This window comes from Suillus subalutaceus, assembly GCF_016647625.1.
Source record: "Suillus subalutaceus strain FC151 chromosome Unknown DFJ58scaffold_64, whole genome shotgun sequence".
NCBI lineage: Eukaryota > Fungi > Basidiomycota > Agaricomycetes > Boletales > Suillaceae > Suillus > Suillus subalutaceus.
In genome coordinates, this window is record NW_024540313.1 from 211,574 (window position 1) to 233,799 (window position 22,226).

Sequence of the window (22,226 nt, forward strand, 5' to 3'; positions counted from 1 at the left end):
CCATTCAGAAAAAATGTGCCTCAAGGTCTTCCAGCCAAACACTTCCTCACACAGTGGCTCCAGTCCAGGCTGCACCTCCCATACACCCTGCAGGTAGCAGCACTTATACTTCCCGCCATTCAAAATGCAGAACATTCAATATTAATTTAATTCTGTGCCCACATCCTGGTTGCTCCCGCGCTTTCAAGAATAGATCTGGGCTCACACAGCACCGGCACGCAATTCACAGCTTCTTGTTTGAAATGCCAAGAGAAGCTCCTTCAAATGAAATGCTAGAGGAAGGTCCCTGGCAACTTGGATGGGCTCAAGGATGAACTGTGTGGACGAGAAGCCACTGATACTCATTGTGAAGAGTTCGACTGTATGATGCTCTGGGAGGAATGAGGAATTATCAGTGACTTAGTGGTAAGCATGTTCAGCTTTCATTTCTCTCACTTTGTTCACACTTTTCAGCCTTTCACAAATGATTACCCCCATGCTGATATTCACAAACTCCTGTCACTGGACATCTTGCATCAAATCATCAAAGGCACGTTCAAAGACCATTTGGTCACATAGGTCGAACAGTACCTGCTGCAGGAACATGGGAAGACGCATGCAAAAGAGATTCTTGACAATATCGACTGTTGGTAAGTATTTTTTATCATTTATGACTTCAATTCTGCTACTAACTACTTGTCATCCATTAAGCATAGCTGCAGCACCCTCTTTTGCAGGACTTCACCGCTTTCCAGAGGGCCGTGGGTTTTCACAATGGACAGGTGACGACTTGAAAGCTCTCATGAAAGTCTACCTTCCAGCAATTGAGGGACTTGTCCCTCAAGACATTGTTCAATGTTTTCATGCCTTTCTTGAATTTTGCTACATTGTGAGGCAAGATATTATTACTGAAGACACCCTTGAGAAGCTTTCAGATGCACTCTGATGCTTTCATTAGTACCAGAAATTTTTTAAAGACATGGGAGTTTGGATAAACAGGTTTTCACTGCCACGTCAACACTCCCTCAGTCATTACATCTTACTCGTCCACATGTTTGGGGCACCAAATGGGTTATGCTCATCGATAACAGAATCAAAACATATCAAGGCTGTCAAGGAGCCCTGGCAACAGTCAAGCAAGTTCAATGCACTTGGGCAAATGCTACTCACCAACCAGTGCCTCGACAAGATTGCTGCATCGCGAGTAGACTTCACTGCACACAAAATGCTTACTGTTGGCCATCTTCATGCATCATTTTTCTACTCACATGATACTAGATATTTACAGTTAATTTCAGATACTACTCTACTTGACCAGAGCTCGAACATAACTCCAAATACCTCCAACGACACTCAGAATGTTGGGGATGACAACGGCGAGGATGAAAATGACAATGATGACATGAGGAGAGACCCACTGGATCCTATAGTGGTGGAGTATGACAAAGCTGGAGATGGTGTGGTGGAAGGGTCAAAAGCACAGAGTGATGTGAAATTGGCACGTACTCCCCATGAGTTTTATGTTCCTGCTTTAAATCAATCCACTCACTAAATCTGATTTTGCTTGAAGAACACTCTCGTGCTGGCAACATACGTGCTCTGGCAATTGAAATGGATATCCCCAATCTTCCCCACCTTGTCCGACTTTTCCTTTATGATCAATTTCTTGCCAGTGACACTCACACATTGGATGATGTTCCCCTGAGTGCCTGCCCACGATTCGAAGGACCTATCAAAGTCTTCAACTCTGCAGCCGCTACTTTTTTTGCTCCCAGTGACCCAAGCGGCATTGGTGGTATGCATCATGAGTACATTCATGTGGCACTATCATGGCAGAGAGGTCCTCCTCGTTATGACACTGTGTTTATCAACACTGCCAGCAAAGACTCAATCAATGGGATGGAAGTTGGACAGGTCCTATGTTTTTTCTTGTTTTCTCACAGTGGCGAGACCTTTCCCTGCACGCTGATACATTGGTTCAAGCTTATCGATAACAAACCAGATCCAGACACTGGCATGTGGATTAGTGCTGCTGCGGTCTGGTCCAGAACCACGGTTCAAACCGGTGTAGAGACTCACATTTCTGCAGGCTGTTATAGGCACATTTCGCACCTTTTCACAAACTCATGACAACTGGCCTTTACTGCACAACTTGCACCATCATCCATATGACTTCCACTATGTCTCTAGTTGACTCTGCACATCACACACAGCTTTCACGCGAAACGCGCCATAGGCGTGATACTTTCCCACACAACACACAGCATTCCCGCATGCGCGCCTTGCACGCTTTCTCGTGCTTAAGCGCACTACGTCGCACAGCATCCAGGAGCATCCATCCATCGTCCAACCAGTCCCTTGGTATGTCCCTTTTCGTTATCTGACCATATTTGGCATATTACATCTCCCATTTCATTATGGACCCTTACTTTACATCATTTACATACTTAGAGTGCTCCCTATTCGGCTCCGAGCCCTGGGAGAGCGCTTAGGTAGAACTTACATACTCTCATGTTCGTTTTACACCTTACTTTTCCACCTTAGCTTCTTACCACGAGCTTCCTACCATTCAGTATCTTTCTACCACCATGTTACTTGGCAGTTAGTCCATGCAATGCATGTATCCATCATCATCTTGAGACCCTAGCATCAGTCTATAGCTAGTGGCACTATCAGTATCCGTCTAGATCTGCACTTTTCCTCTTATCAGTCTCAGTGTACCTCTTTTCACTTGTGCACCGCTTGCACAACCTTCCCGTGCTTCGCGCTCTTTCGCACTTCGCTTTCCCGCACGCGCCTTCAGCACATTTCTCATGCTTTCATCACCATCCACCAGGGTTGATCAGCATCATTCCGTGGATCCTTGCTTTCTTTGCTTCCCCTTTAGGGTCGAACATTCTTGCATTCTGTGAGTATAGCAGCTAGGCAGAGCTGAGACTCACTTATACTGGTTGAGCACTTTTCTTATATGTGCCTGCCAGGTTGTGATACCCACACTGGACTTTTGGTCCGGTTCTCCGTGGTTCAGTCCGTGGTTCTCACATCAGCCAGAACTGGACCAGAAAATGGTGTGGGTATCACAACCTGGCAGGCACATATAAGAAAAGTGCTCAGCCAGTATAAGTGAGTCTCAGCTCTGCCTAGCTGCTATACTCGCAGAATGCAAGAACATTTGACCCTAAAGGGGAAGCAAGGAAAGCAAGGATCCACGGAAGGATGCTAATCAATCCCGGTGAATGGCGGTGAAAGCGCGAGAAATGCGCTGCAGGCGCGCGTGGGAAAGCGAAGTGCGAAAGTGCGCGAAGCGCGGGAAGGTGGTGCAAGTGGTGCACAAGTGTAGAAGATGTATACTGTGACTGATAAGAGGAAAGGCGCGGATCTAGACGGATACTGATAGTGCCCACTAGCTATAGACTGATGCTAGGGCCTCAAGACAATGATGGACACATGCATTGCATGGAACTAACTGGTGATAGATACTGAGTGGTAGGAAGCCAAGGTGGTAAAGTTTAGGTGGGGTGTAAAATGAACATGAGTGTATGTAAGTTCTACCTAAGCGCTCTCCCAGGGCTTGGAGCCGAATAGGGAGCGCTCTAGGTATGTAAGTGATGTAAAGTGATGTAAAGTAAGGGTCCATGACGAAATAGGAAGTGTAATATGCCAAATATAGTCAGATAACGAAAAGGGACATACCAAGGGACTGGTTGGACGATGGATGGATGCTCCTGGATGATGCGCAATGCAGTGCGCTTAAGCGCGAGAAAGCGCGCAAGGCGCGCACACAGGAATACTGCACATGGTGCGGGAAAGTAGTGCGCCTATGGCGCGTTTTGCGGGAAGGTGGTGTGCTCTATAGGGAAGTCATAGTGGATGATAGTGCGAGTCGTGCCATGAAATGCCAGTTGTCAGAATTCGTAAAATGAGCCCATATGTGCCTGCAGAAACGCGAGTCTCTACAACAGTTCTCGGTTCTAGGTCCTCCCTAACAGTTTGGTTCTGGTTCAGCCTTCCCGATATCCTCTTACTTAAGGGTCTTATGTACGCCGCTTGTATAGTGACAACACAACTATACAGGATAAGACTTATTGCCAGTCCTTAAGTACACAGTCTACAACTTTTCTAGTTTTTGTGGTAGATAATGTGTGAGTTCTTGGGAGGATTTATTTCAATATACCTTCTTTCCTTGTTCCTTGGTTAGTTTAAAACAATTGAATTCTGTATACTGAGTCTACGGTATGAAATATGTCTGAGAGTTAGCGTGCTCGTGAATCATGTAGCGTGGAATGTGTGGTGTGAATCATGTCTCCCTTCCTGTAAAAGAGAGAGGAAAATAGTATGGGTTAAACTGAGTTAGATTAGCTGATAGATTATATAATCAACCTGTGTAAGGTAGCATAAAAATTGAATAAATGTTTCTTAGTCTTACTTTGAGGCTAATGATTTGCCTGTACTTTGGTTCTTACTTAATCTCACACTGTTTGAGATGAGTGAAGGTGGGAAGTGCTCCATTTATTACATGGCAAAATTGGGCTCCTTATATACCTTTTGGAGGCCCTGATTACAAAGCATGAATCATCACATGGATTGGTAAGAATATACTTACTAACAATGCCATTTGGTGTGTTGAGTCAGCCTGTTTACTAATTTACATTATAAATACAGTGTAGTTTACAAAGCATGACGAATCATGGCATGAGTCATCACATGGATTGGTAAGGATGTGCTTACTAACAATGCCATTTGGTGTGCTGAATCAGCCTTCTTACTAAGTAGCTTATAAATACAGTTAGAAATCTTACAAAGCATGACAAATCATGACAAATCATGATGTTTACCAGTCACATGACATGCTTACAAACATGTTTGGTGGCTGAAAAGAAAGTCTGTTGGCTGAACATGCCTAGGAAAAATAGAAAGAGATGGAATGTCATGGAACAAAATAGAAATACATGAAAAAATGGAAGTGAAGTTTGAAAGTGAAAATACTGGCTAATAACTAGGGGGAAAATGATGGGGTAACTTGGTGATAGGATACAGTAGGATCTATTATACCTTCCTTATCACACTTCTTGTGTATGTATCTGTCATGGTATGAGTTGCATACCATGCATGACACTGAACCATTCCAAACCCTTGTCAATTTGCCTTCCTGACTGACCTTCAGGATTTTCACTACCTTCAGCTGGGATTTGCACTATCGGACAATCAGGCTGCCTTTAGCCTTTTTGATTTAAGTACTAACTGCTGACACATTTTAGTACATATACATTACACTCATTCTGGCCTGGCATTAGATTACGTGATATCTTTGTGAGTGATTCCCCAGTTTCTCCGTGCCATACAATGACCTCTCCGCCTTTATTAATATCACCGCTTGCTATCAATTGCCCATCTTGTGATACCACCAATGTCCACACATGTCCCTTCATCTTCTTTAACACAACACATGTCTTCAAGTCCCATAGACGAAGCACCTTGTCAAGTGAGGCTTTAATTATCTGCCATCTATTGGGGAAAACTGCAACTGCCCTTACCCAGTCTTCATGACATTTGAACTCTTGCAGGTGAATGGTATTAGGCGCGGTCAAGGTGGACATTGGAGGGATTGTGGGTGTCTTTCTCTAAGCTACACTCTGAGGTGCGTGTTTTGTACACTTTATGCTTCACTGCATCAACCCATTCATTTCCATAATTACTGGTTCAAGTTACACAACGATGAAGATGTGGAATACCAAAACCTGGCAGCTACAAGGAAATCCGATACAGTGCGGTAGTCAGGTCTACTGTTGTCGGTAGTATTCACCATCAGGTGAACTTCTTGCCGTCGCAACATACAACAATGTTGTAGCCGTCACCGAACAGCATATAACAGTCTCAACTTCCCCGCATGTGTCCCTCTCCTGCTTTTAAGCTCAGCCTTGTCGGTTCGATCTTCTCCTCATCACGTCTTTGACATGTTAACTTTTGCATTTTAAGTGTATTAGCTCTCCTCTATTAACACTTTGTATCAAATGCAGACAAATGGAAGCAACACAGACCACTGCTGAACTTGGAGCACCACAATAACCTTCGACGTACGGGAAAGGCTTGAAAGGACGGCTTTTCACAATCGAGCAGCGCAGAGCATTGGATATTCATGTGTCACTGGGCGTCGGCACTCATGATCATGATTCCACTCATACCTACCTTGTGCATCGAGAAGTATCACTCGTCAAGGTATGCATCTTCACTCACACCGAGTTCAGAACAGAGAGGTGTGCTTGCTGGTATGCGAGATACCAGTGAAAACTTCTGGGGAGGGCGTTGCTACCATCATCTCGCTTGATAGCGCCAATGTTGACAAAGATATCTATATTTTCTTGCAGCATTCCTTTGCAGAGCTGGCAAGTCACCATACCAATTTTCCTCAGCCATTGAAAGATGATCTTGCAAAGCTGGTGAGCCAAGCGGGGTCTCGCAACTCTCGTCACTTTCTTGGCCCTGGTTTGGACAGGGGTGTACAGACAACGCTGATACAGCTATGATCTGTCATGGATATCCCTACAGACAGCACTCACCTGTGAATATCTATCACTCATCCATTCGTGACTATGTTTCTGACCCCTCCAACTGCGACCCTCCCTCAAGTATGCAACATCACATCGCCCCACTCCTTACTCACACATCCATCTCTCCACTTGATGACAGAGATTACAGAAAGCACGGCTCTCTTGGATGCACTCTCAGAGCTGGAGAAACAGATCGGCCACCAGAGCCACTGTCAGTTCTCATTTGTATGCTATGGCTTCGAGGAGATCGTGCTTCAGATATTGGCTGGGGACTGTGGATGGGTGTGCCAACCACAAATGGGCGAGACTGGTTGCAGACCATTACCTAACGACCTACCTTATAATCTTGCTCAATGACATAACCACGCTAACAATCACGCGTACAAGCTTTGTGTAGCACAGGGTTGTGGAGATACGTCGAGAAGGTATTTTTTAAGGTATACATATAATTGTATACCATGTGTCAGCTGTCTATGTGTACATGTGTATTGTCTGGATCTACGAAGCTCAACGTGTGTGATCTACAGATGGTCGACTTTAGGTTTGTCCAGCTAAGAAGACATGACACCTACATATCATAACTTACATCATCTCTCCCAGTGATGCGGAGGTGTTCCAGAATCAGGTATGCCACTGCCAATCAGGCAAATAGATCTTCTGTACCTCCCAAATAGATTAATTGCAGGAATATACTGAAATGTAATCAAAGCTGCGCTCAGGCCTGCCCTTCTGCCCTTCCGCGCTTCTATCCTTCTGCCCTCTTGCTCGTCTACTCGTCTACTCGTCTGCTACCATGTGTTGTCCTCAAGCTCGCCCTCACACTACTGATCCAACTGCATTTAACCAGCAACTGTTATTGTCTGGACCATCCGAGATGAATCAGCCTGCTGGACTATCGATGTTGCAACAACAGCTGTTGTCACTCACCCCCGACAGGCAAGGCAATCTGTCCCTCCTCCTGTACCAGTGTCCGGACCCCTTGCCCCTGCTATCCAGCCAAACCTGGAAATTGCAGTGTCTGTGGACAAACCTTGCACGGAGAATGGAAGGCCTCGAAAAAGAGCTGTCGACACTGAAGCGGCCAAGGAATGACGGCGAGGATGACAGCGATGATGGTGACGTAGAACCAGATGATGAGAACCGACTCGTCCACATCCTACACACCGACGTGCAACTTGAAAGAAGCAGAAGAAGGAGCCAAAATATATCCTGAACGTCCCCAAAGGAGAGCTGTCAGCAAAACAGCTGACTACACGATCTGAACTGCAGGTGTGCACCATGTTTCACAATTTGCGTTGTATTTTATCTGCTATATATGTCAGAGCTGATTGAAAGAGACTATATATTATCTTACCGGACTTATTGCTAGTGAGATTGGCAAAGAGCAGGATCAAGACATAGACGAGGATGATGCAGCCGAACCTCCAAAGATGGCATTCAACTTCCAAGGTAATGCTTCGAGTGAAGCTAACTCAGCTGTCTTCACGCAAGCTGTGAATGTAGTCTGGAAGGAACAGCAAGCAAGTCAATGCCTGACATGACAAGACGAGCTCTTATATGCACCTTAAAGGACAAGGAAACTTGTGCGCTGTGATACAAAGATGTGCGCTATACTCATGGCAATCTTGTGGCATTCGCAAAGTCCAAGTTCAGGTCCTACAAGCGCAAGTACATTGAAAAGATTGACGAAGAGAAAGCTGCAAAATGTCGCCAGTTCAACACCGCTAACAAGCATCTACGTCGTCAAGAGCATGTAAGACATGTTTCATATATTCACCATATGAGCTGACACACCAATTGAATAAGCTTGCTGAAGATCGAGAAAAGGCAGTCGAAGAGTACAAAGCCCGGAATGAAAAAGACCCCACAGATCTTCTACGACCTGAGTATATGTCAGAACAAGCATCGGAGGTCAATACAGATGACGAGGAAAAGAGGAAAGATAGGCAGAAGAAGCTATACCAAGCAGCCAAACTGACTGAGCGTGAAGTTCACGCAGGTATTCCTGTATGGGAAATTATCAGACCGGTGTGGCGAGCAGACGAGGTATAAAACTGCCCAATAAACCTAGGCTGCTGATTTTTTATCGATGACAGGTGACAAAAATCTTGGAGGAGCTAGATTCAATTAGGGACGAACAGCGCAAAGAATCCAAACGCAAAACGGCACTCACCAGATGTGTCAATCTTGGCAACAAAAGCAACACCCCGCCGTCACTTGCTATCTTTCCTTTCATGTTGGACGTCAGGTGGCACAAAGAATACCAGGCTGAAAATCTAGGTTCGGGACCAGTCGAGATCTACGAGAACAACCCAGATAGTTTCGGACAACTTGATGCTATGATCCAACCTGGAGGCAACAGCAATGATCGTGGTCAGGTCCCAAACGATGACAATCAAAGCGAGAGCAGTAATAGCAATGATGATTGAATCATGCGCAATCCTGCGCAGCGTGAGGGAAATTGTATTATATAAAACATCGACTGATTAGAAAATTTGTACATCCTGTGATTCACGTTGCTGGTCAAATTAACTCTGGAGTTCAAATAGAAAACTTACATGACTGAGACCGATCGTCGCCCAAACCTTCACGTTCTGTCCAGCCACATTTTTAATATCAGTGTAACACGAGAAGCTTGAGAGACGAGCAACTCTGGGGAAATTAGCTGGGTAGGACCTTCCACTGCGGCGTCAAGAAATTTCTCGTGTTCCCAGAAGAAGACTTCAAGTTCGGGGCTAATCAATTATCTCAGTAGATGTCTGATGTTAAATGCACCTGCGAAACTCACTAGCGAATCCAGTGGCGAAGATCAACATCCATTTTCACTGAAACCATTGAACATCAAGAAGAATTGATTCGTTCTTGACTCCACGTTGTTTTATGAGACATGATGGCAAATACTTGCCCGACAAAGCATGTACCATTAAGGTGAACCTGACGCATTTCACCATCAACCTCATTGACAAGGGCACCGAATTCTATTATTCAGGTTCACCTTAATAATAGAATTCGGTGCCCTTGTCAATGAGGTTGATGGTGAAATGCGTCGCCCATCAACAATAAGATGACTATGAAAATCTGCTCATGCAAGAAGATAGTTCGGATTGGGGTTTTCAGCAGTTGCACATGTGAGTACGCTCACAACGCTGGCCTGGGATATGTGTTCTGGTAATGCTGAACGAGCTGATGTTGCTGTTCACAGGAAAAATGAGGCTTTCACAGGTGTTCCGAGAGAGAAACGAGCCGTTGCTAGCTCACATCAACTGACTGTAACATGCAGTGAAACTAAGACTTACCATCTGTACTCGACTCTTCAGCTTCACGTGCAAGTGAGGCTACAGTTCCTTGAGTGTCCCCATCAGTTGCAAGCATCAAACGGATAGTATGAAGGAGAAGTCCAGACTTGCTGTTGTCTTCGGTGTTCGTGGTTGCCAACAGGTTGATGAGCTGCATGCATGAGATGATTTTAGATCAGTCTTCATATATGCATGTGCTGAAATTTTTCACCAGTGTACAGAGCTCACGGTCCTTTCAAACGCATGAAAAAAAGTAACCTCAAGTTCTCCACCTCCATGGTTGTTGTGGAATAGCTCTTTAGCACCTTGTTGAGGGGCTCGAAACGCCGGCATGAGAGATGATCCACCACAATTGGTCCGAAGACAAGGGCTAGGCCCTTCCATTCATCAGAAGTCAAAGAGCCTCCTGCAGGGTAGCCTACCTTCTCAGGAAGACGTGCTACCCATGAGGGCATTTCAAACTGTAACCGTCATTCAACAACGTGGATTTATATGGAAACTCGTGCTTACCACCAACAAATAAGCATGAATTTGATCCAGCTCACGAACAACTTCTGCAGTCCTAGTGCGCTGATGGAAATTCTTTCCATTAATCCAGGCATTGAACCATTGAGTCCGAATTATACCTAAGATCATTAGAGCTTCATACACGTGAGGTCAGGCAGGATCCACTCACCAAGCAGGAAGCTATGCATAGGATCTATTACTGTCATTCAGACTGGCTCAAAATATGGCAATCGTGCAAGCTCAAACCACCGCACACTATGCTTCTTGAAATATGCTTCACACTCACTTGATGGTAGATCGTGGTATTCCTTGGCACATTGCTTATGCTCTTGACCGTCGCGCGCAGTAAATTCTAGGCATGTCAGCAACACCATCACAACATGAACTTAAAAACTGACTATCGTAGTCCATGGCATCTTCTGTAGATAGCTTACTCTTTGGGATGTGACATTGCGTGCAGAATCCCTCTTCCTTCGAGTGTCCTCCAAAGCCGCACACCTTACACATCGTGGGATGGTCGCAGCAGACAGCGACAAGAATGACACGAATCCGTCGACCACTTGGATACCCTGGTGTCTTGATGAGAATACCATCGTCATAGAGCTTGAGGAGGTCATCGATATAGTTCTTCATGAAGTGCTGTAGTTGGTCCGAGTTAAATTCCTTTGGCCCTGGAGTGATACTGAAAATCATCAAATTCCGTGGTCAATATCTGAGGCATGCTGAGTCCTGACGAGCTTATTCTAGTTGATACGTAAATATATCACGCACTGTAAATATGTTGGGAGATTGGCGATGCAGCTAGACATCACTCCTGAACTGTGAGAGCTTGAGGTGGTGCTTCTTTCATAGCTATATCTGTGGACAATAATTAGTGATGATTTTAATGAGGTACAACTACTTACCCATCGAAGCCGAGAGTGATTCCAATTCTCAATTCATCGCAGCTGCTACGCTCAGAACTGTTGTCGAAAAAGAACTCGCCGTCTGATCCACGTAGAGTCTGCCATATGTCGCCATCCTGAATTCTTGTCCTCTTGCCGGCAGGATTCTCCTGCTTTCGCCACACATCCATCTCTTTCTCCATGCCATCCTGCCAAAGAAGACGAAGCAAGGCATTAGAAAGTGGATGTTGTGCGCACTGTAACTTTGGTCTCGGCTTGGAAGATCCGTGTTTCGACTCCGCATCCTTTGATGATTGTTCTGTTGGATGTTGAGAGGTGTTGTCAGTGGGTGGGGGAGGTGGAGGTGTGTCCATGTCATCATCTGATGCAGGTGCCATGTGTTGAATTGGCTTCGTTAGCTGCCCCTGCAATGCCTCGATAGAGATAGATTTTGCAGTTGCGTGCAGCGTGCCTCTTTGTCAGAGTCGGGAGGATAAACTCGGCAACAGTTTGGACACAAAGGGTGAACATCAAAATGATCGGTAAGTTCAAGCCTCGCATAAACAGTTTTCAATGTTTGCTCAGGCTTATCTTGCACCCCGAAAGCACCGAGACCATGAAATATGATGGCAAGCACTTTTAAAATCAAATTATTAGCACGGTGGGGAAGGTGATAATGGAGGTGGAGCCACGGTACTAGAAGTAAGATGATCTTCCAGAACCAATAAGGCGAGGCATCATCATGAACTTCGCAAGCAGGCTGTGATGGTCTTTCTGCTGGCTGGACATCATCCACGGGGGTGTTCTCGTGCTGCAACACATCAGGAACAGAGGCGACTGGCACAATACTTGGCGCTGAGCTCTCTTCATCCATGCTTGACAGAAATGTGTCATCCAGGAGATCAAGCAGCAACCTTGACTTCACATGCCCATCTTCATGCAGAGGGTCCCCCTCCTCTCCTTCATCATCCGAAAAGTCCTGAAGTAGTGGGGGCATATCAGAAAATTGGTCTCGGTCATCGGCCTCAAGGAACAGGTCATGCAGTGAGCTGTCATCGAAAATCTCATCGACATCCATTTCCGAGTTGAAATCAGAGCCCGTGACAGAAATAGCCATATCACTTGCCGGTGAAGGAGCTCTGGATGTAAGTGTATCGAGAGAAAAGGCTTCAGGTAGTAAGTCGATATCTGGAATGTTGAATTGAGAAGCAAGAGTCGGAGATGAGGGGGTGAGATCATTGAAAGCTTGGATATCGTCGTCAGAGGATTGCGCATGTGCTACATAGTCATTAAAAGATACATGAGAGCAAATCTCAGTTGCTTGACAGACGAAGACAAACCAAATCAGACGAACTGCCTGCTGCTATCTCGAAGTCAGCAGAAGGACCTGCCGATGCCACAGTTACCTTGAAGGTCCATTGCTGTGTGGATAACGTAGTTGCCTTCAATCTTTTTACCTTTTGCTCCCTCTGGCGATGCCTTCACTCATCATATTTTGGGATTTTCTTGCCTTTTGGACATTCCTTAATGCACTCCGTGCAGTTGCAAGTCACAGGGCGCTTCTCGGTATCGTACTGGGTTTATTTGCTTTGCATCAGTAGACTAAAGCTGTGAAATAACAGATGACTCACTTTGCTCTTCTGCTTCCCCAGCGTTCCGGACATTTAGTAATAGTTGTGTGGTCAGAGTCAAGGGTGGTGGGGACTTAGAGGAAATTTGGGCAAGTTGTGAGGGCAAAGGTGGACTGGGTGTCCGTTGATTGAACTGTCTATCAAGCTACCATAGGTAAACTACTGGTTCATATTCAGCAGATCTGCCAGGTGAAACAAGGGTGTGGGGACAAGTTTTGAGCACATGTCGACAAGCGGAAGTTTGAAGGCTAATACAGATGTGTAGTGTGGATCAGTCGAGGAAGAGTTTATGAAGTTATACATGATGTTGCTGCCGATTTGTATGTGAATGGGCAGTTGAGATTAGCTTTATCAATATATACAAAGCTAGACACGTGGCGTACAGAATGATAGGGAACGCAGTGAATCTCCACTCAATGAGACACTTGGGTGGTTTGAGACAGCAGCAGCAGAAGCAGAGGAGCATGCAGCTGCTATGTTGGACTAGTTACTCAATGTTGCGTAGATCTACTGTGTCAATTTTTATTGTGCTCGAAAATTTTCAGTTCAGTTCGCATTCAGACCACAAAAAAACCAAACCAGACTATTGAGAACAGTTCTTGATGGTCCAGTTCTGGGTTCGACAATTTTGCAGAACCAGACCATGGTTTGGTTCTCAGTTCTCGTCCAGGGCCCTCTGAACCGGACCAAACCGGACCACAGCAGCACTAATGTGGATGGTACAATGTTCTTTCCACCTGGATGGCTCACAAGAGCTCTCTGTGATACATCTTGACACGATCATTTGTGCATTGCACCTGCTACCAATGTTCAGTGATCAATTTATTGACAATGATGTGTTATTTCACAACTCATTGGATTTGTTCACTAGTTTCTATGTAAACCAATTTGTAGATCATAACTCGTTCGATATACTATCTTGAGTTTCAGCTTACCTGCATTAGTTGACTTGATTTCTTCCTGTCTTAGCTCCCTTAATCTCAAACCAGCTGGTATCTGCCAAAGGACATAAAGTCTGCATCAGTGAAAATGTCCAATCTTAAGCTCAGCTTAACCAGCTTACTCGACTTCACACAAAATTTCAAAATTGTAAGTGTGATTAAGTAACATGCACATTTCCTGATGCTAGTTATCTAGACATGATAATCTTGATCAAAATGGACACTCAACGAGTAGGCGAGCTCGCGAGCCAATGAAACATTGAGTTAGGGCTTTTTAAGTGCACGTGTTTTTGACATATAGGTGCACAATCTTCAAAAGATTCTCAGATTCCTTCTGCCTCGTGCCCTCACCTTCCAGTTCTCAGCACAAGTCTGTTGTCCATATTTTTCATCGGTTTTCCATCTGATTCAGTTTCATTGTAAATATGACTACGTCTAACCCTCCTGCTGGCAAAACTACCCATACCTGCGATCAAATCATCGCGGAAAATGCGGCCATCATGGCCAGAAATGACATATGCCTTGCCCATTGCAACAAAGGTGAAGCTAATGTCGACAACAATGAGCCTCTCATCCCTTCTGTGATATTCTCAAATGCTAACAAGGCCAATGCTAACACTTCATCGTCATCCCCCTCCAACCCTACCCCATCCTCCTCCAATCCTACCGCATCATCCTTGCAATCTACAGCCCCCCCTCCAGCTCCCAACCCCACCAATACGAACATCAACACTATGATTTCTGCTCTGGCCAATCTTTTCCCCAACCAAGCTCACCAAAATTCACACTTCTATTTTTAATACTACTTCTCCTTCATCTATCACAACTGCTTCTTCTTCATTGTCTTCCACTGCCCCTTCTGTCCCATCCATTACTGCACCTACCTCTAACAAACACCCCCACCCTCCTTCCACCCTCCTTTTGACATCGACAACAAATGTACCTCATCAACCTCCATTTCAGATACATATGGCGTACATACTTACATTGTAGAAACTGGCCAGGTGCCATCAGCACATTCCCCTTTCAATCTAAACTACAAAAATCACGACTCGCTATTTCTAGAACCATCAATGCTTAAATTTGTTACGCACTATACTTCCCACCGCAACTCCACACACACGAAATGTCATATCCTCGATGTCTCCCCAGTTTCCTGCAGAATCCTCCATCTCCATTGGAGAATGGCATGAGGCCTGGGCACACTTTCTCAAACTACTTGCAGACTATGCCTCTCCTGAGATTCATGAGCAATGGGCATGTCACCACAAGGACTTATGTGAACACCCCGATTTTGAAGAACACTGGCTGGCCATCCTGGCCTTTGATATGGCCCAATGGGCTTCATATACTGCAGATTCGCAACCTCTCAATGAAGCTAAGTACCATTGCCAGTTTGAGAGCATTAAAACTTGTGTCCTTAGAGAAGCATGCCTCAAAGAGGTCTGCCAAGCAGTTTCAAAGTTTTACCATTACAAACCTTACTCCCATGACCTCAGCACACACAAACCTCCCACTGTTGACAAGTCCTTTCGGGGCTCCTCAAAGTCAGAAGGGGACTGTCTTCCCCCCATCTGCCTCTGTTGTGGAAAACCTTGGTCATACCTTTCCAAACTGCACTACCAGTGCCACGCTGTCAGGTTCGACACCCACACTTGAAGGTCATCAAGAAGCAGATCACTTGCTGTGGCCTCCCCAGACACCAAATACTGTGTCGACTTCAACATTTACTGCAATGGAAAGCGAGCCTGCACCAGACACACTCACCGAGGAGGTGAAATCCACGCATGCTCCCTATGTGGATCCCAAGACCACGGTGCTTGCAGCTGAAAGTGTCTGGACAACAGATCCTGATTCTATTCCCTACTCTACATGGGACACAGTCTATGCGTTCCATTCTCTTTTCCGGTCAGAGAAAGATCCGATTGATTGTGACGCTAACTCAATCTGTTCTACAATTAGTGACAGTGGTAGCTGCATGTAAGTATTTGGGCAAGGCCCCGCAGGGGCTTTTGCCAGAAACATTGCTTTGAATCTAAGAGGTCAAGATGAGCTGTGGTTCCCAAACACATAAGCAGCCCAGCGACGTGTCATGGCGCAGCTTGGACTCCCTATTACAAGGAGCGGGGCGAGACATACCTCCAATCAGCGCAGCTGTGGCATAGTATAACGAGTGAAGGGTTCAATAATTGGGGTATCTTGAAGGTATGGTGCCATTATCATGGCATGATTGCGCAGATAAATGGTGAAGGCTTCACTGGACCATCTTCCCATAGACTTGACGACATCAAAGGGAATCCCATGCAGCAAATATTCGAGTGTCCCTCCGATCCGAATGCTGTGACCGTTCAGCTCCGGGCATCCTCCCTGCTTAGCAATCACTCCAATTCTCTTTAAGAATGCACCTTGCGTTAAAGGATGCATTCCGTTGGGGTGTTTCCATGTGAATAGATGTTGTTCGTATGATGGATTATTGATTGCGAAGTGATTCGTGAGTGCTGCTTTAGGGTCTGATGCGTCTGATTGCTCTGCCCAGTAGATATCTTCACCATTCATAGAGGTTTTGGTGCATGGTATGTGTATCTTGGAGACTCGTATTCCATGCCTATCTTCCCTGTCTAAGCTTACATCTCCACATTTGACGTGTTGCCCTGGTTCAAAAGTCTTAATCAACTTGATTGTTAATTCTCCCAGCCAGGCGAGTGAATAAAACGAGCTTGTTAAACATGCAAAAATGGCTGCATCAAGAGGTGATTCCAGGTTAAGGTGCATCCGAATCTTTATGATTGATGTAACTGTGAACGGCTCTCTCTTTGGATGTTTGAATCCTGCAGGAGCTTCATTAGTTGCTCCATCTAACACCAATTTCAGTTTGCCATGCTCAATTCTCCATGGTTGTCCATGTAGAACATGCCAGGCACAAATGCCAAAGACATAATTGGCCAATGTCTTTCCTGCATATGCCCCTGCACAGCTTGCAACGAAGGTGAGTAGCATGCATGTATCAGTAGGACAGCACTCATGTTCGGGAATACTCCATGTGTCACAGAATACATGGAAAACTAAGAGGCTGGCTCCATACAATTCTCTGGTGCCTTGCGACCACGACAAGTTCATTACTGTGAGTACTCATTCGAGGTCTTGATCTGTGATGGTGAGGACACTTCCATTTGCACTCCAAAAGGACCAACTTTCTACTGGGTGCCAAAACCTGAGCCGGTCACAGGCCAAGCAATGTGGCCTCAGTGAGGATGCCACTGGGGTTAGCCCTGCTTTGTATGGGGGTGGCTTGGCCAGCGAGACTGTAGTTGTCAGTGGTGTTGTGAACCGAGAGTGTTCTCTCTGAATCAGTTGTCCACGTCCTGTGTTACCATTTGAGGTATTATTTGGTGCTACTAATGAACTGATTAAGATATTGGAAAGTAGACGCGCTGCAGGTAACGACAATTCAGTGATGTTGTGGTGTGCTGGGTGTGAAGTCGAAGGGGTCATAGAGAAAGGGATGGAGAGGGTCAGGGATGGGGATGGGCAGGAGGAGTATGTTCGTGTCGCCGTATATGCCTCTGGAAGGAGGGTTTGCTGGGTTGGAGCTACTGGTGACGTATGAGGGATGGAATGAGTGTGGAGTTGGTAAGAGGAATAAAAACTCAAAGGTCCGTCTAAAGACTTGGTTGACAACTGCATTGTGGCTGCGCCCATTCTTCCAGCCCTTGATGACTCCTTGATTGTCCCCGTAGACATGGAAGTGCTGTTCTGGTCTATCCAAGGCAATAATGTGTCAAACAAGAAGTTTGAAACTGACGGCCTCGGCCCACCCGATATCCCTTTGTCCATCAAGAGTTGCCCAGCCTGGGTTCAATCTCCAAGCTCTCCACTGTTCTCCACTGATAATTCCGATTCCAAAGCCTGCACTAGCATCTGAGAATGCTGCTGGATTATGTAGGGTAAGTGGCCTGGGGATTTCCCGTCCAACAAATGCGCTTTGCAAGATGCTTGCCCACCACTCAATATCCTTGGCAAGGCCTTTAACTGGCCTGTGAGGTAAGAAAGGGCATTGATGACAAACCCACAGCATGCTTTCGAGACTTGTGAGATAAGCCCTTCCTTGTGGATATACCAATGACACATGTAGAAGCTTGCCATGCAGCTTTTGTACATCATTGAGAACATGCAATGTGTGACCCTGCCACTCTTGTAATGCCAGAAGATACTTCGACTTCTTTTCCTCTTCCAGATATACCAGATTACCTGCAAGGTCCCAAGCTAGACCGATGTAAGGGTTAGAATATGCGAAGTAAGCGTCTTTGGCCAGTTCCCAAGGAGTTCGCGTGGTGCAAGACGATCAATTGATGTCATCGAAATTATAAGTAAACATCTCGTCTTCAGGTGACCGTGGCGATGCTTTTGACAAATCAAAGACTGGGAATCTGCAATCCTCATCAAATTCTTCAATAGTCCCATCATTGAATACGTGTCCGCCAAACCATATGCGGCTACCATCTTGGTGACTGCCTCTCTTGATGATGTCTTTGTGCCATTGTCGCCGTTGCTCATTGTAGCTTTCGAGGAACTCTTTCATATACAGAAAAATAAGTGGTCATTGACCCATCGTGATGCGGGACTGATACCTTGTGACCTGAAAATGTCCAGTCTCGCATCTGCAACACAACCATAAGCTCCTGCAGAAGGCAAGACACCAAATGAAGTGCATGTGTCAATGCAGAACCAATCATCAGCAATACGCACCACAGCCGCTGGCCATTGCGAGTGATTGTAGCAGGATTGTGCAGTATGCTTCCGACACATCCCTTGTTGCGATCTGCGATCTGGGAGGCAACCTGCTGATAATGAGTGCGACTGTATAGAAAGTTCCCCAGGTACTGGGAAATTGATCTGTGTCAATATACAAATTGATGGATGGATTAGGGAATTCATTAGAAGGCGCATGGGGAAAAGAGTAATCTTGGATGACATGAAAACATCCTGGTCAACCTGGTTTTGGAATGATTGATATCGGTGACATTTGGAATGGGCCGATGAGACTCTCAATTTTGGCTAGAATGTAATCTTTGTTTGGGGGTGACTGAGTGGTTTTAATGACGGGAAAATTAAGATGAAAACCTTGACGGAGACCTTCAGGAATATGGGGATATCTATCAATAAGGCTGGCTCGCATAAGCCAAGCTTCCCAAGCTTCTGGGTCATAAGGGGTAAGCACTTTAAGTTTTCTGCGCTCGAGAGCAAGCCTGGACTCCATGAGAGGAGGCCGCACATCCAGAACAGAAGTGTTGGCAATCATGAGAGGTCTCCCTGCATCCTGAGACCCTTTGCCAGTCACTGCAGATTGGGCAACTGTCTCGCATGGTAAGGACTTTTCCAACTCGAATGCAGAGGGTGTCCGAGACATTGTCCCAGGTCTTGGTTGCTTTGCATTCAATAATCTTGTAGGGGTGTCTTCCCAGGCAGACAGCGCAAGCGGATAGGGGACCTCCACTTGCGCCCCCTCAAAAATCCTGGTGTGACCTCTTATAGTGTTCCGGAGATGGTGACCGATGATGATAGTCTCGTCACTTTGGTCACCCCCTTACAGACACCTCTTAGGTTGATTGTCACCTACAGAGGTTTTCACCTAAGAGGTGCATTTCTGCTGGTCTGCCCGGTGTTCTGTGGTCTTTCCCTGTTGTGCTTGGGGACCAAGGCCATGGACCATACATGAACCAAAGACCATTGGGAATTATGTTATGGGAGTACCACAGGATGATTTGGACCACTTGAATTCTATATGATGCAGGGGTTGTCTGGGGTCCTCAAATGCCAATTTCTTTGGAAAATTCTCACTATATGTATTGATCTATGCTCTGCACCCTCCATAAACCTAACAAATATTCTTATATATAATTGAACAATATATCTGGTGGGTATATGGAAAAATGAAAGTCATTACTTTAATTGAACTTCTTAATGAAAGTTGTAGTATGTGTTAAGGCGAGTCTATATGTGATCATACCTTATCAAAATTTTGAAGGGAAGGTGAGATATGGCCATAACAAAAATCGTTGTCGGGCTTGTTTACCAAAACAAAAGTCATTATCCTTGATGAAAGTTGTAGTCCTAGTGAGGGTAGGTCTATACCTGCACATATTTGTCAATTTGCTATCATTGGAAAAGATATAACCTTTGTGCAAAAACAATAAACAGGGAAGACCACATGCTTAATGGGAAAGACCATAGGCATAATATTCATCTAATAGGGAAGACCATAGGTGCAATATTCATCCAATAGGGAAGACCACAGGTGTGATATTCATCTAATAGGGAAGACCATAGGTGCAATATTCATCCAATAGGGAAGACCACAGGTGTGATATTCATCCAATAGGGAAGACCATAGGTGTGATATCCATCCAATAGGGAAGACCACAGGTGCAATATTCATTTAATAGGGAAGACCACATTTTTAATGGGAAAGACCACACTTTGGTTAAAGACCACAGTAACTCACTTGTGGTCTAAAAGACAAGCCGACAACGATTTTTTGTATTGCTTATAACTTGCTGAAATCACATGCAATTGCTTAGATAATACAACATACATTCCCGCCCCAAGTAGTACTACATATTTTATCAAAGCATCGGACCATGGGAAATTATTATGTTATGAACACATAGTCTATTTTTGCCATTCTTATGAGTCACCTCACAGTCAGGGGCATTACCACACAGCAGATTTCGAAATTTCAGGCACCTGTGGGAATTTCTCCTTAATTTGTCATTCCCCATAGTTTCATAAGTCACCCCACAGTCAGGGACATTACCACACAGCATGATTATGCAATTTCAGGAATTACATCAGATTTCATCAGGGGGATCTACATAGTTATAGCTATATGTAGTTGCAAATACTGTCCCCAGCATCAGTTCAACATTATGAACAATGTATCAGCAGCTCATGACAGCAGGTGAAGCCTTTGTGGTGCTGTGTGACCACCCTCTCCTGATGGTTCACTCCCTGGGAAAAATCAAAATTGCGAAATGGTCTTCCCTGTTTATTGTTTTTGCACAAAGGTTATATCTTTTCCAAATGATAGCAAATTGACAAAATATGTGCAGGTATAGACCTACCCTCACTAGGACTACAACTTTCATCAAGGATAATGACTTTTGTTTTTTGTAAACAAGCCTGACAACAATTTTTGTTATGGCCATATCTCACCTTCCCTTCAAAATTTTGATAAGGTATGATCACATATAGACTCGCCTTAACACATACTACAACTTTCATTAAGAAGTTCAATTAAAGTAATGACTTTCATTTTTTCCATATACCCACCAGATATATTGTTCATATATAAGAATATTTGTTAGGTTTATGGAGGGTGCAGAGCATAGATGCAATACATATAGTGAGAATTTTCCAAAGAAATTGGCATTTGAGGACCCCAGACACCCCTGTATCATATAGAATTCAAGTGGTCCAAATCATCCTGTGGTACTCCCATAACATAATTCCCAATGGTCTTTGGTTCATGTATGGTCCATGGCCTTTGGTCCCCAAGCACAACAGGGAAAGACCACAGAACACCGGCAGACCAGCAGAAAAGCACCTCTTAGGTGAAAACCTCTAGGTGACAATCAACCTAAGAGGTGTCTGTAAGGGGGTGACCAAAGTGTTGGGGTGACCAAAGTGTTGGGGTGACCAAAGTGTTGGGGTGACCAAAGTGTTGATATTGACGTTGTGTACTCCAAACATTGAGTCTACTAATCTACAATAGTTGATATATGTATAATCTGCAATGGCCTGGGTAGTCTGTATTTGCTCCTCATATTTCATGAGTTCTGTAGCATGCTTTGAAGCGGTGGCATCAGTGTCATTGTGATCTGGGATTGATTTGATCAAAATATATTCAATACCTGAAAGACAAACACTCTGAATGGATGATTCAAACAGTCTACTGCACCGGACTCATCCTCCACCAAGGAGCCAATCCATTGTCCATGACCTCGAATACCTGAAAAAACCAGATTGCAACTTAATTTCATCTAGCCAGAACAAATGTACTGAGTTAACTGCAGAGTGCAGTTTCCAGTGCTTCTGCAGCTCCCTACCCAGTGGAGGATTTGAGTGAAGGAGTTTACTGATGGTTGTAGACATTTGTGCGCTTTCATCATGAATGGCAGTCCACAGACAACAAACTTTGATGTTGAGGTGCTTAACCTCTTCATGCACACCATGAAGCTTGAAGAATTTGACCAGGGCTTCTCTATGCATCAGCTTGGTCCAGTCAAGTTCACGAGTGTCAGTGCATGAATATCGGAGAACATCAAATTCTCCTAGGAAGCTATACTCGGTGATATCCTCCTGATAAGTGTGGTCGGAGGATTAAAGGCAGTAGCCTGTGCATTGTACTTGTTGATGGCATTCCGAATTGCATCCTAGTGTC

The 22,226-nt window shown here is 45.0% G+C and overlaps 6 protein-coding genes across 6 annotated transcripts; 4 read left to right on the plus strand and 2 right to left on the minus strand.

Annotated features, from left to right (window-relative positions):
- Positions 1 to 310: 310 nt before the first annotated feature.
- On the plus strand, positions 311 to 2,283 carry DFJ58DRAFT_716682 (uncharacterized protein; the record flags this gene model as incomplete). Its single annotated transcript, XM_041384251.1, has 8 exons — positions 311 to 361; positions 454 to 549; positions 580 to 629; positions 691 to 868; positions 938 to 1,266; positions 1,300 to 1,481; positions 1,550 to 2,021; positions 2,193 to 2,283. 8 exons carry the CDS (start codon positions 311 to 313, stop codon positions 2,281 to 2,283), a joined length of 1,449 nt encoding a protein of 482 aa, XP_041243155.1.
- Positions 2,284 to 7,320: 5,037 nt separating this feature from the next.
- DFJ58DRAFT_842115 (uncharacterized protein) lies at positions 7,321 to 8,956 on the plus strand (the record flags this gene model as incomplete). The annotated part of the gene is made up of 6 exons (XM_041392787.1): positions 7,321 to 7,642; positions 7,797 to 7,824; positions 7,897 to 7,976; positions 8,129 to 8,280; positions 8,334 to 8,573; positions 8,624 to 8,956. The coding sequence occupies 6 exons, from the start codon at positions 7,321 to 7,323 to the stop codon at positions 8,954 to 8,956; spliced, it is 1,155 nt and encodes a 384-aa protein (XP_041243156.1).
- Positions 8,957 to 9,609: 653 nt separating this feature from the next.
- DFJ58DRAFT_842116 (uncharacterized protein) lies at positions 9,610 to 12,878 on the minus strand (the record flags this gene model as incomplete). The annotated part of the gene is made up of 13 exons (XM_041392788.1): positions 9,610 to 9,719; positions 9,824 to 9,974; positions 10,246 to 10,284; positions 10,334 to 10,449; positions 10,500 to 10,523; positions 10,617 to 10,682; positions 10,729 to 11,012; positions 11,102 to 11,188; positions 11,236 to 11,423; positions 11,473 to 11,533; positions 11,733 to 12,492; positions 12,621 to 12,693; positions 12,846 to 12,878. 13 exons carry the CDS (start codon positions 12,876 to 12,878, stop codon positions 9,610 to 9,612), a joined length of 1,992 nt encoding a protein of 663 aa, XP_041243157.1.
- Positions 12,879 to 13,555: 677 nt separating this feature from the next.
- Positions 13,556 to 13,768, plus strand: DFJ58DRAFT_661567 (uncharacterized protein; the record flags this gene model as incomplete). The annotated part of the gene is made up of 1 exon (XM_041382226.1): positions 13,556 to 13,768. The coding sequence occupies one exon, from the start codon at positions 13,556 to 13,558 to the stop codon at positions 13,766 to 13,768; it is 213 nt and encodes a 70-aa protein (XP_041243158.1).
- Positions 13,769 to 14,912: 1,144 nt separating this feature from the next.
- Positions 14,913 to 15,770, plus strand: DFJ58DRAFT_728854 (uncharacterized protein; the record flags this gene model as incomplete). The annotated part of the gene is made up of 1 exon (XM_041385649.1): positions 14,913 to 15,770. One exon carries the CDS (start codon positions 14,913 to 14,915, stop codon positions 15,768 to 15,770), a length of 858 nt encoding a protein of 285 aa, XP_041243159.1.
- A 3,235-nt stretch (positions 15,771 to 19,005) lies between these two features.
- DFJ58DRAFT_661505 (uncharacterized protein) lies at positions 19,006 to 19,260 on the minus strand (the record flags this gene model as incomplete). Its single annotated transcript, XM_041382221.1, has 1 exon — positions 19,006 to 19,260. A coding segment is annotated over one exon (255 nt), but the record flags the coding sequence as incomplete, so codon positions are not given.
- Positions 19,261 to 22,226: the final 2,966 nt, after the last annotated feature.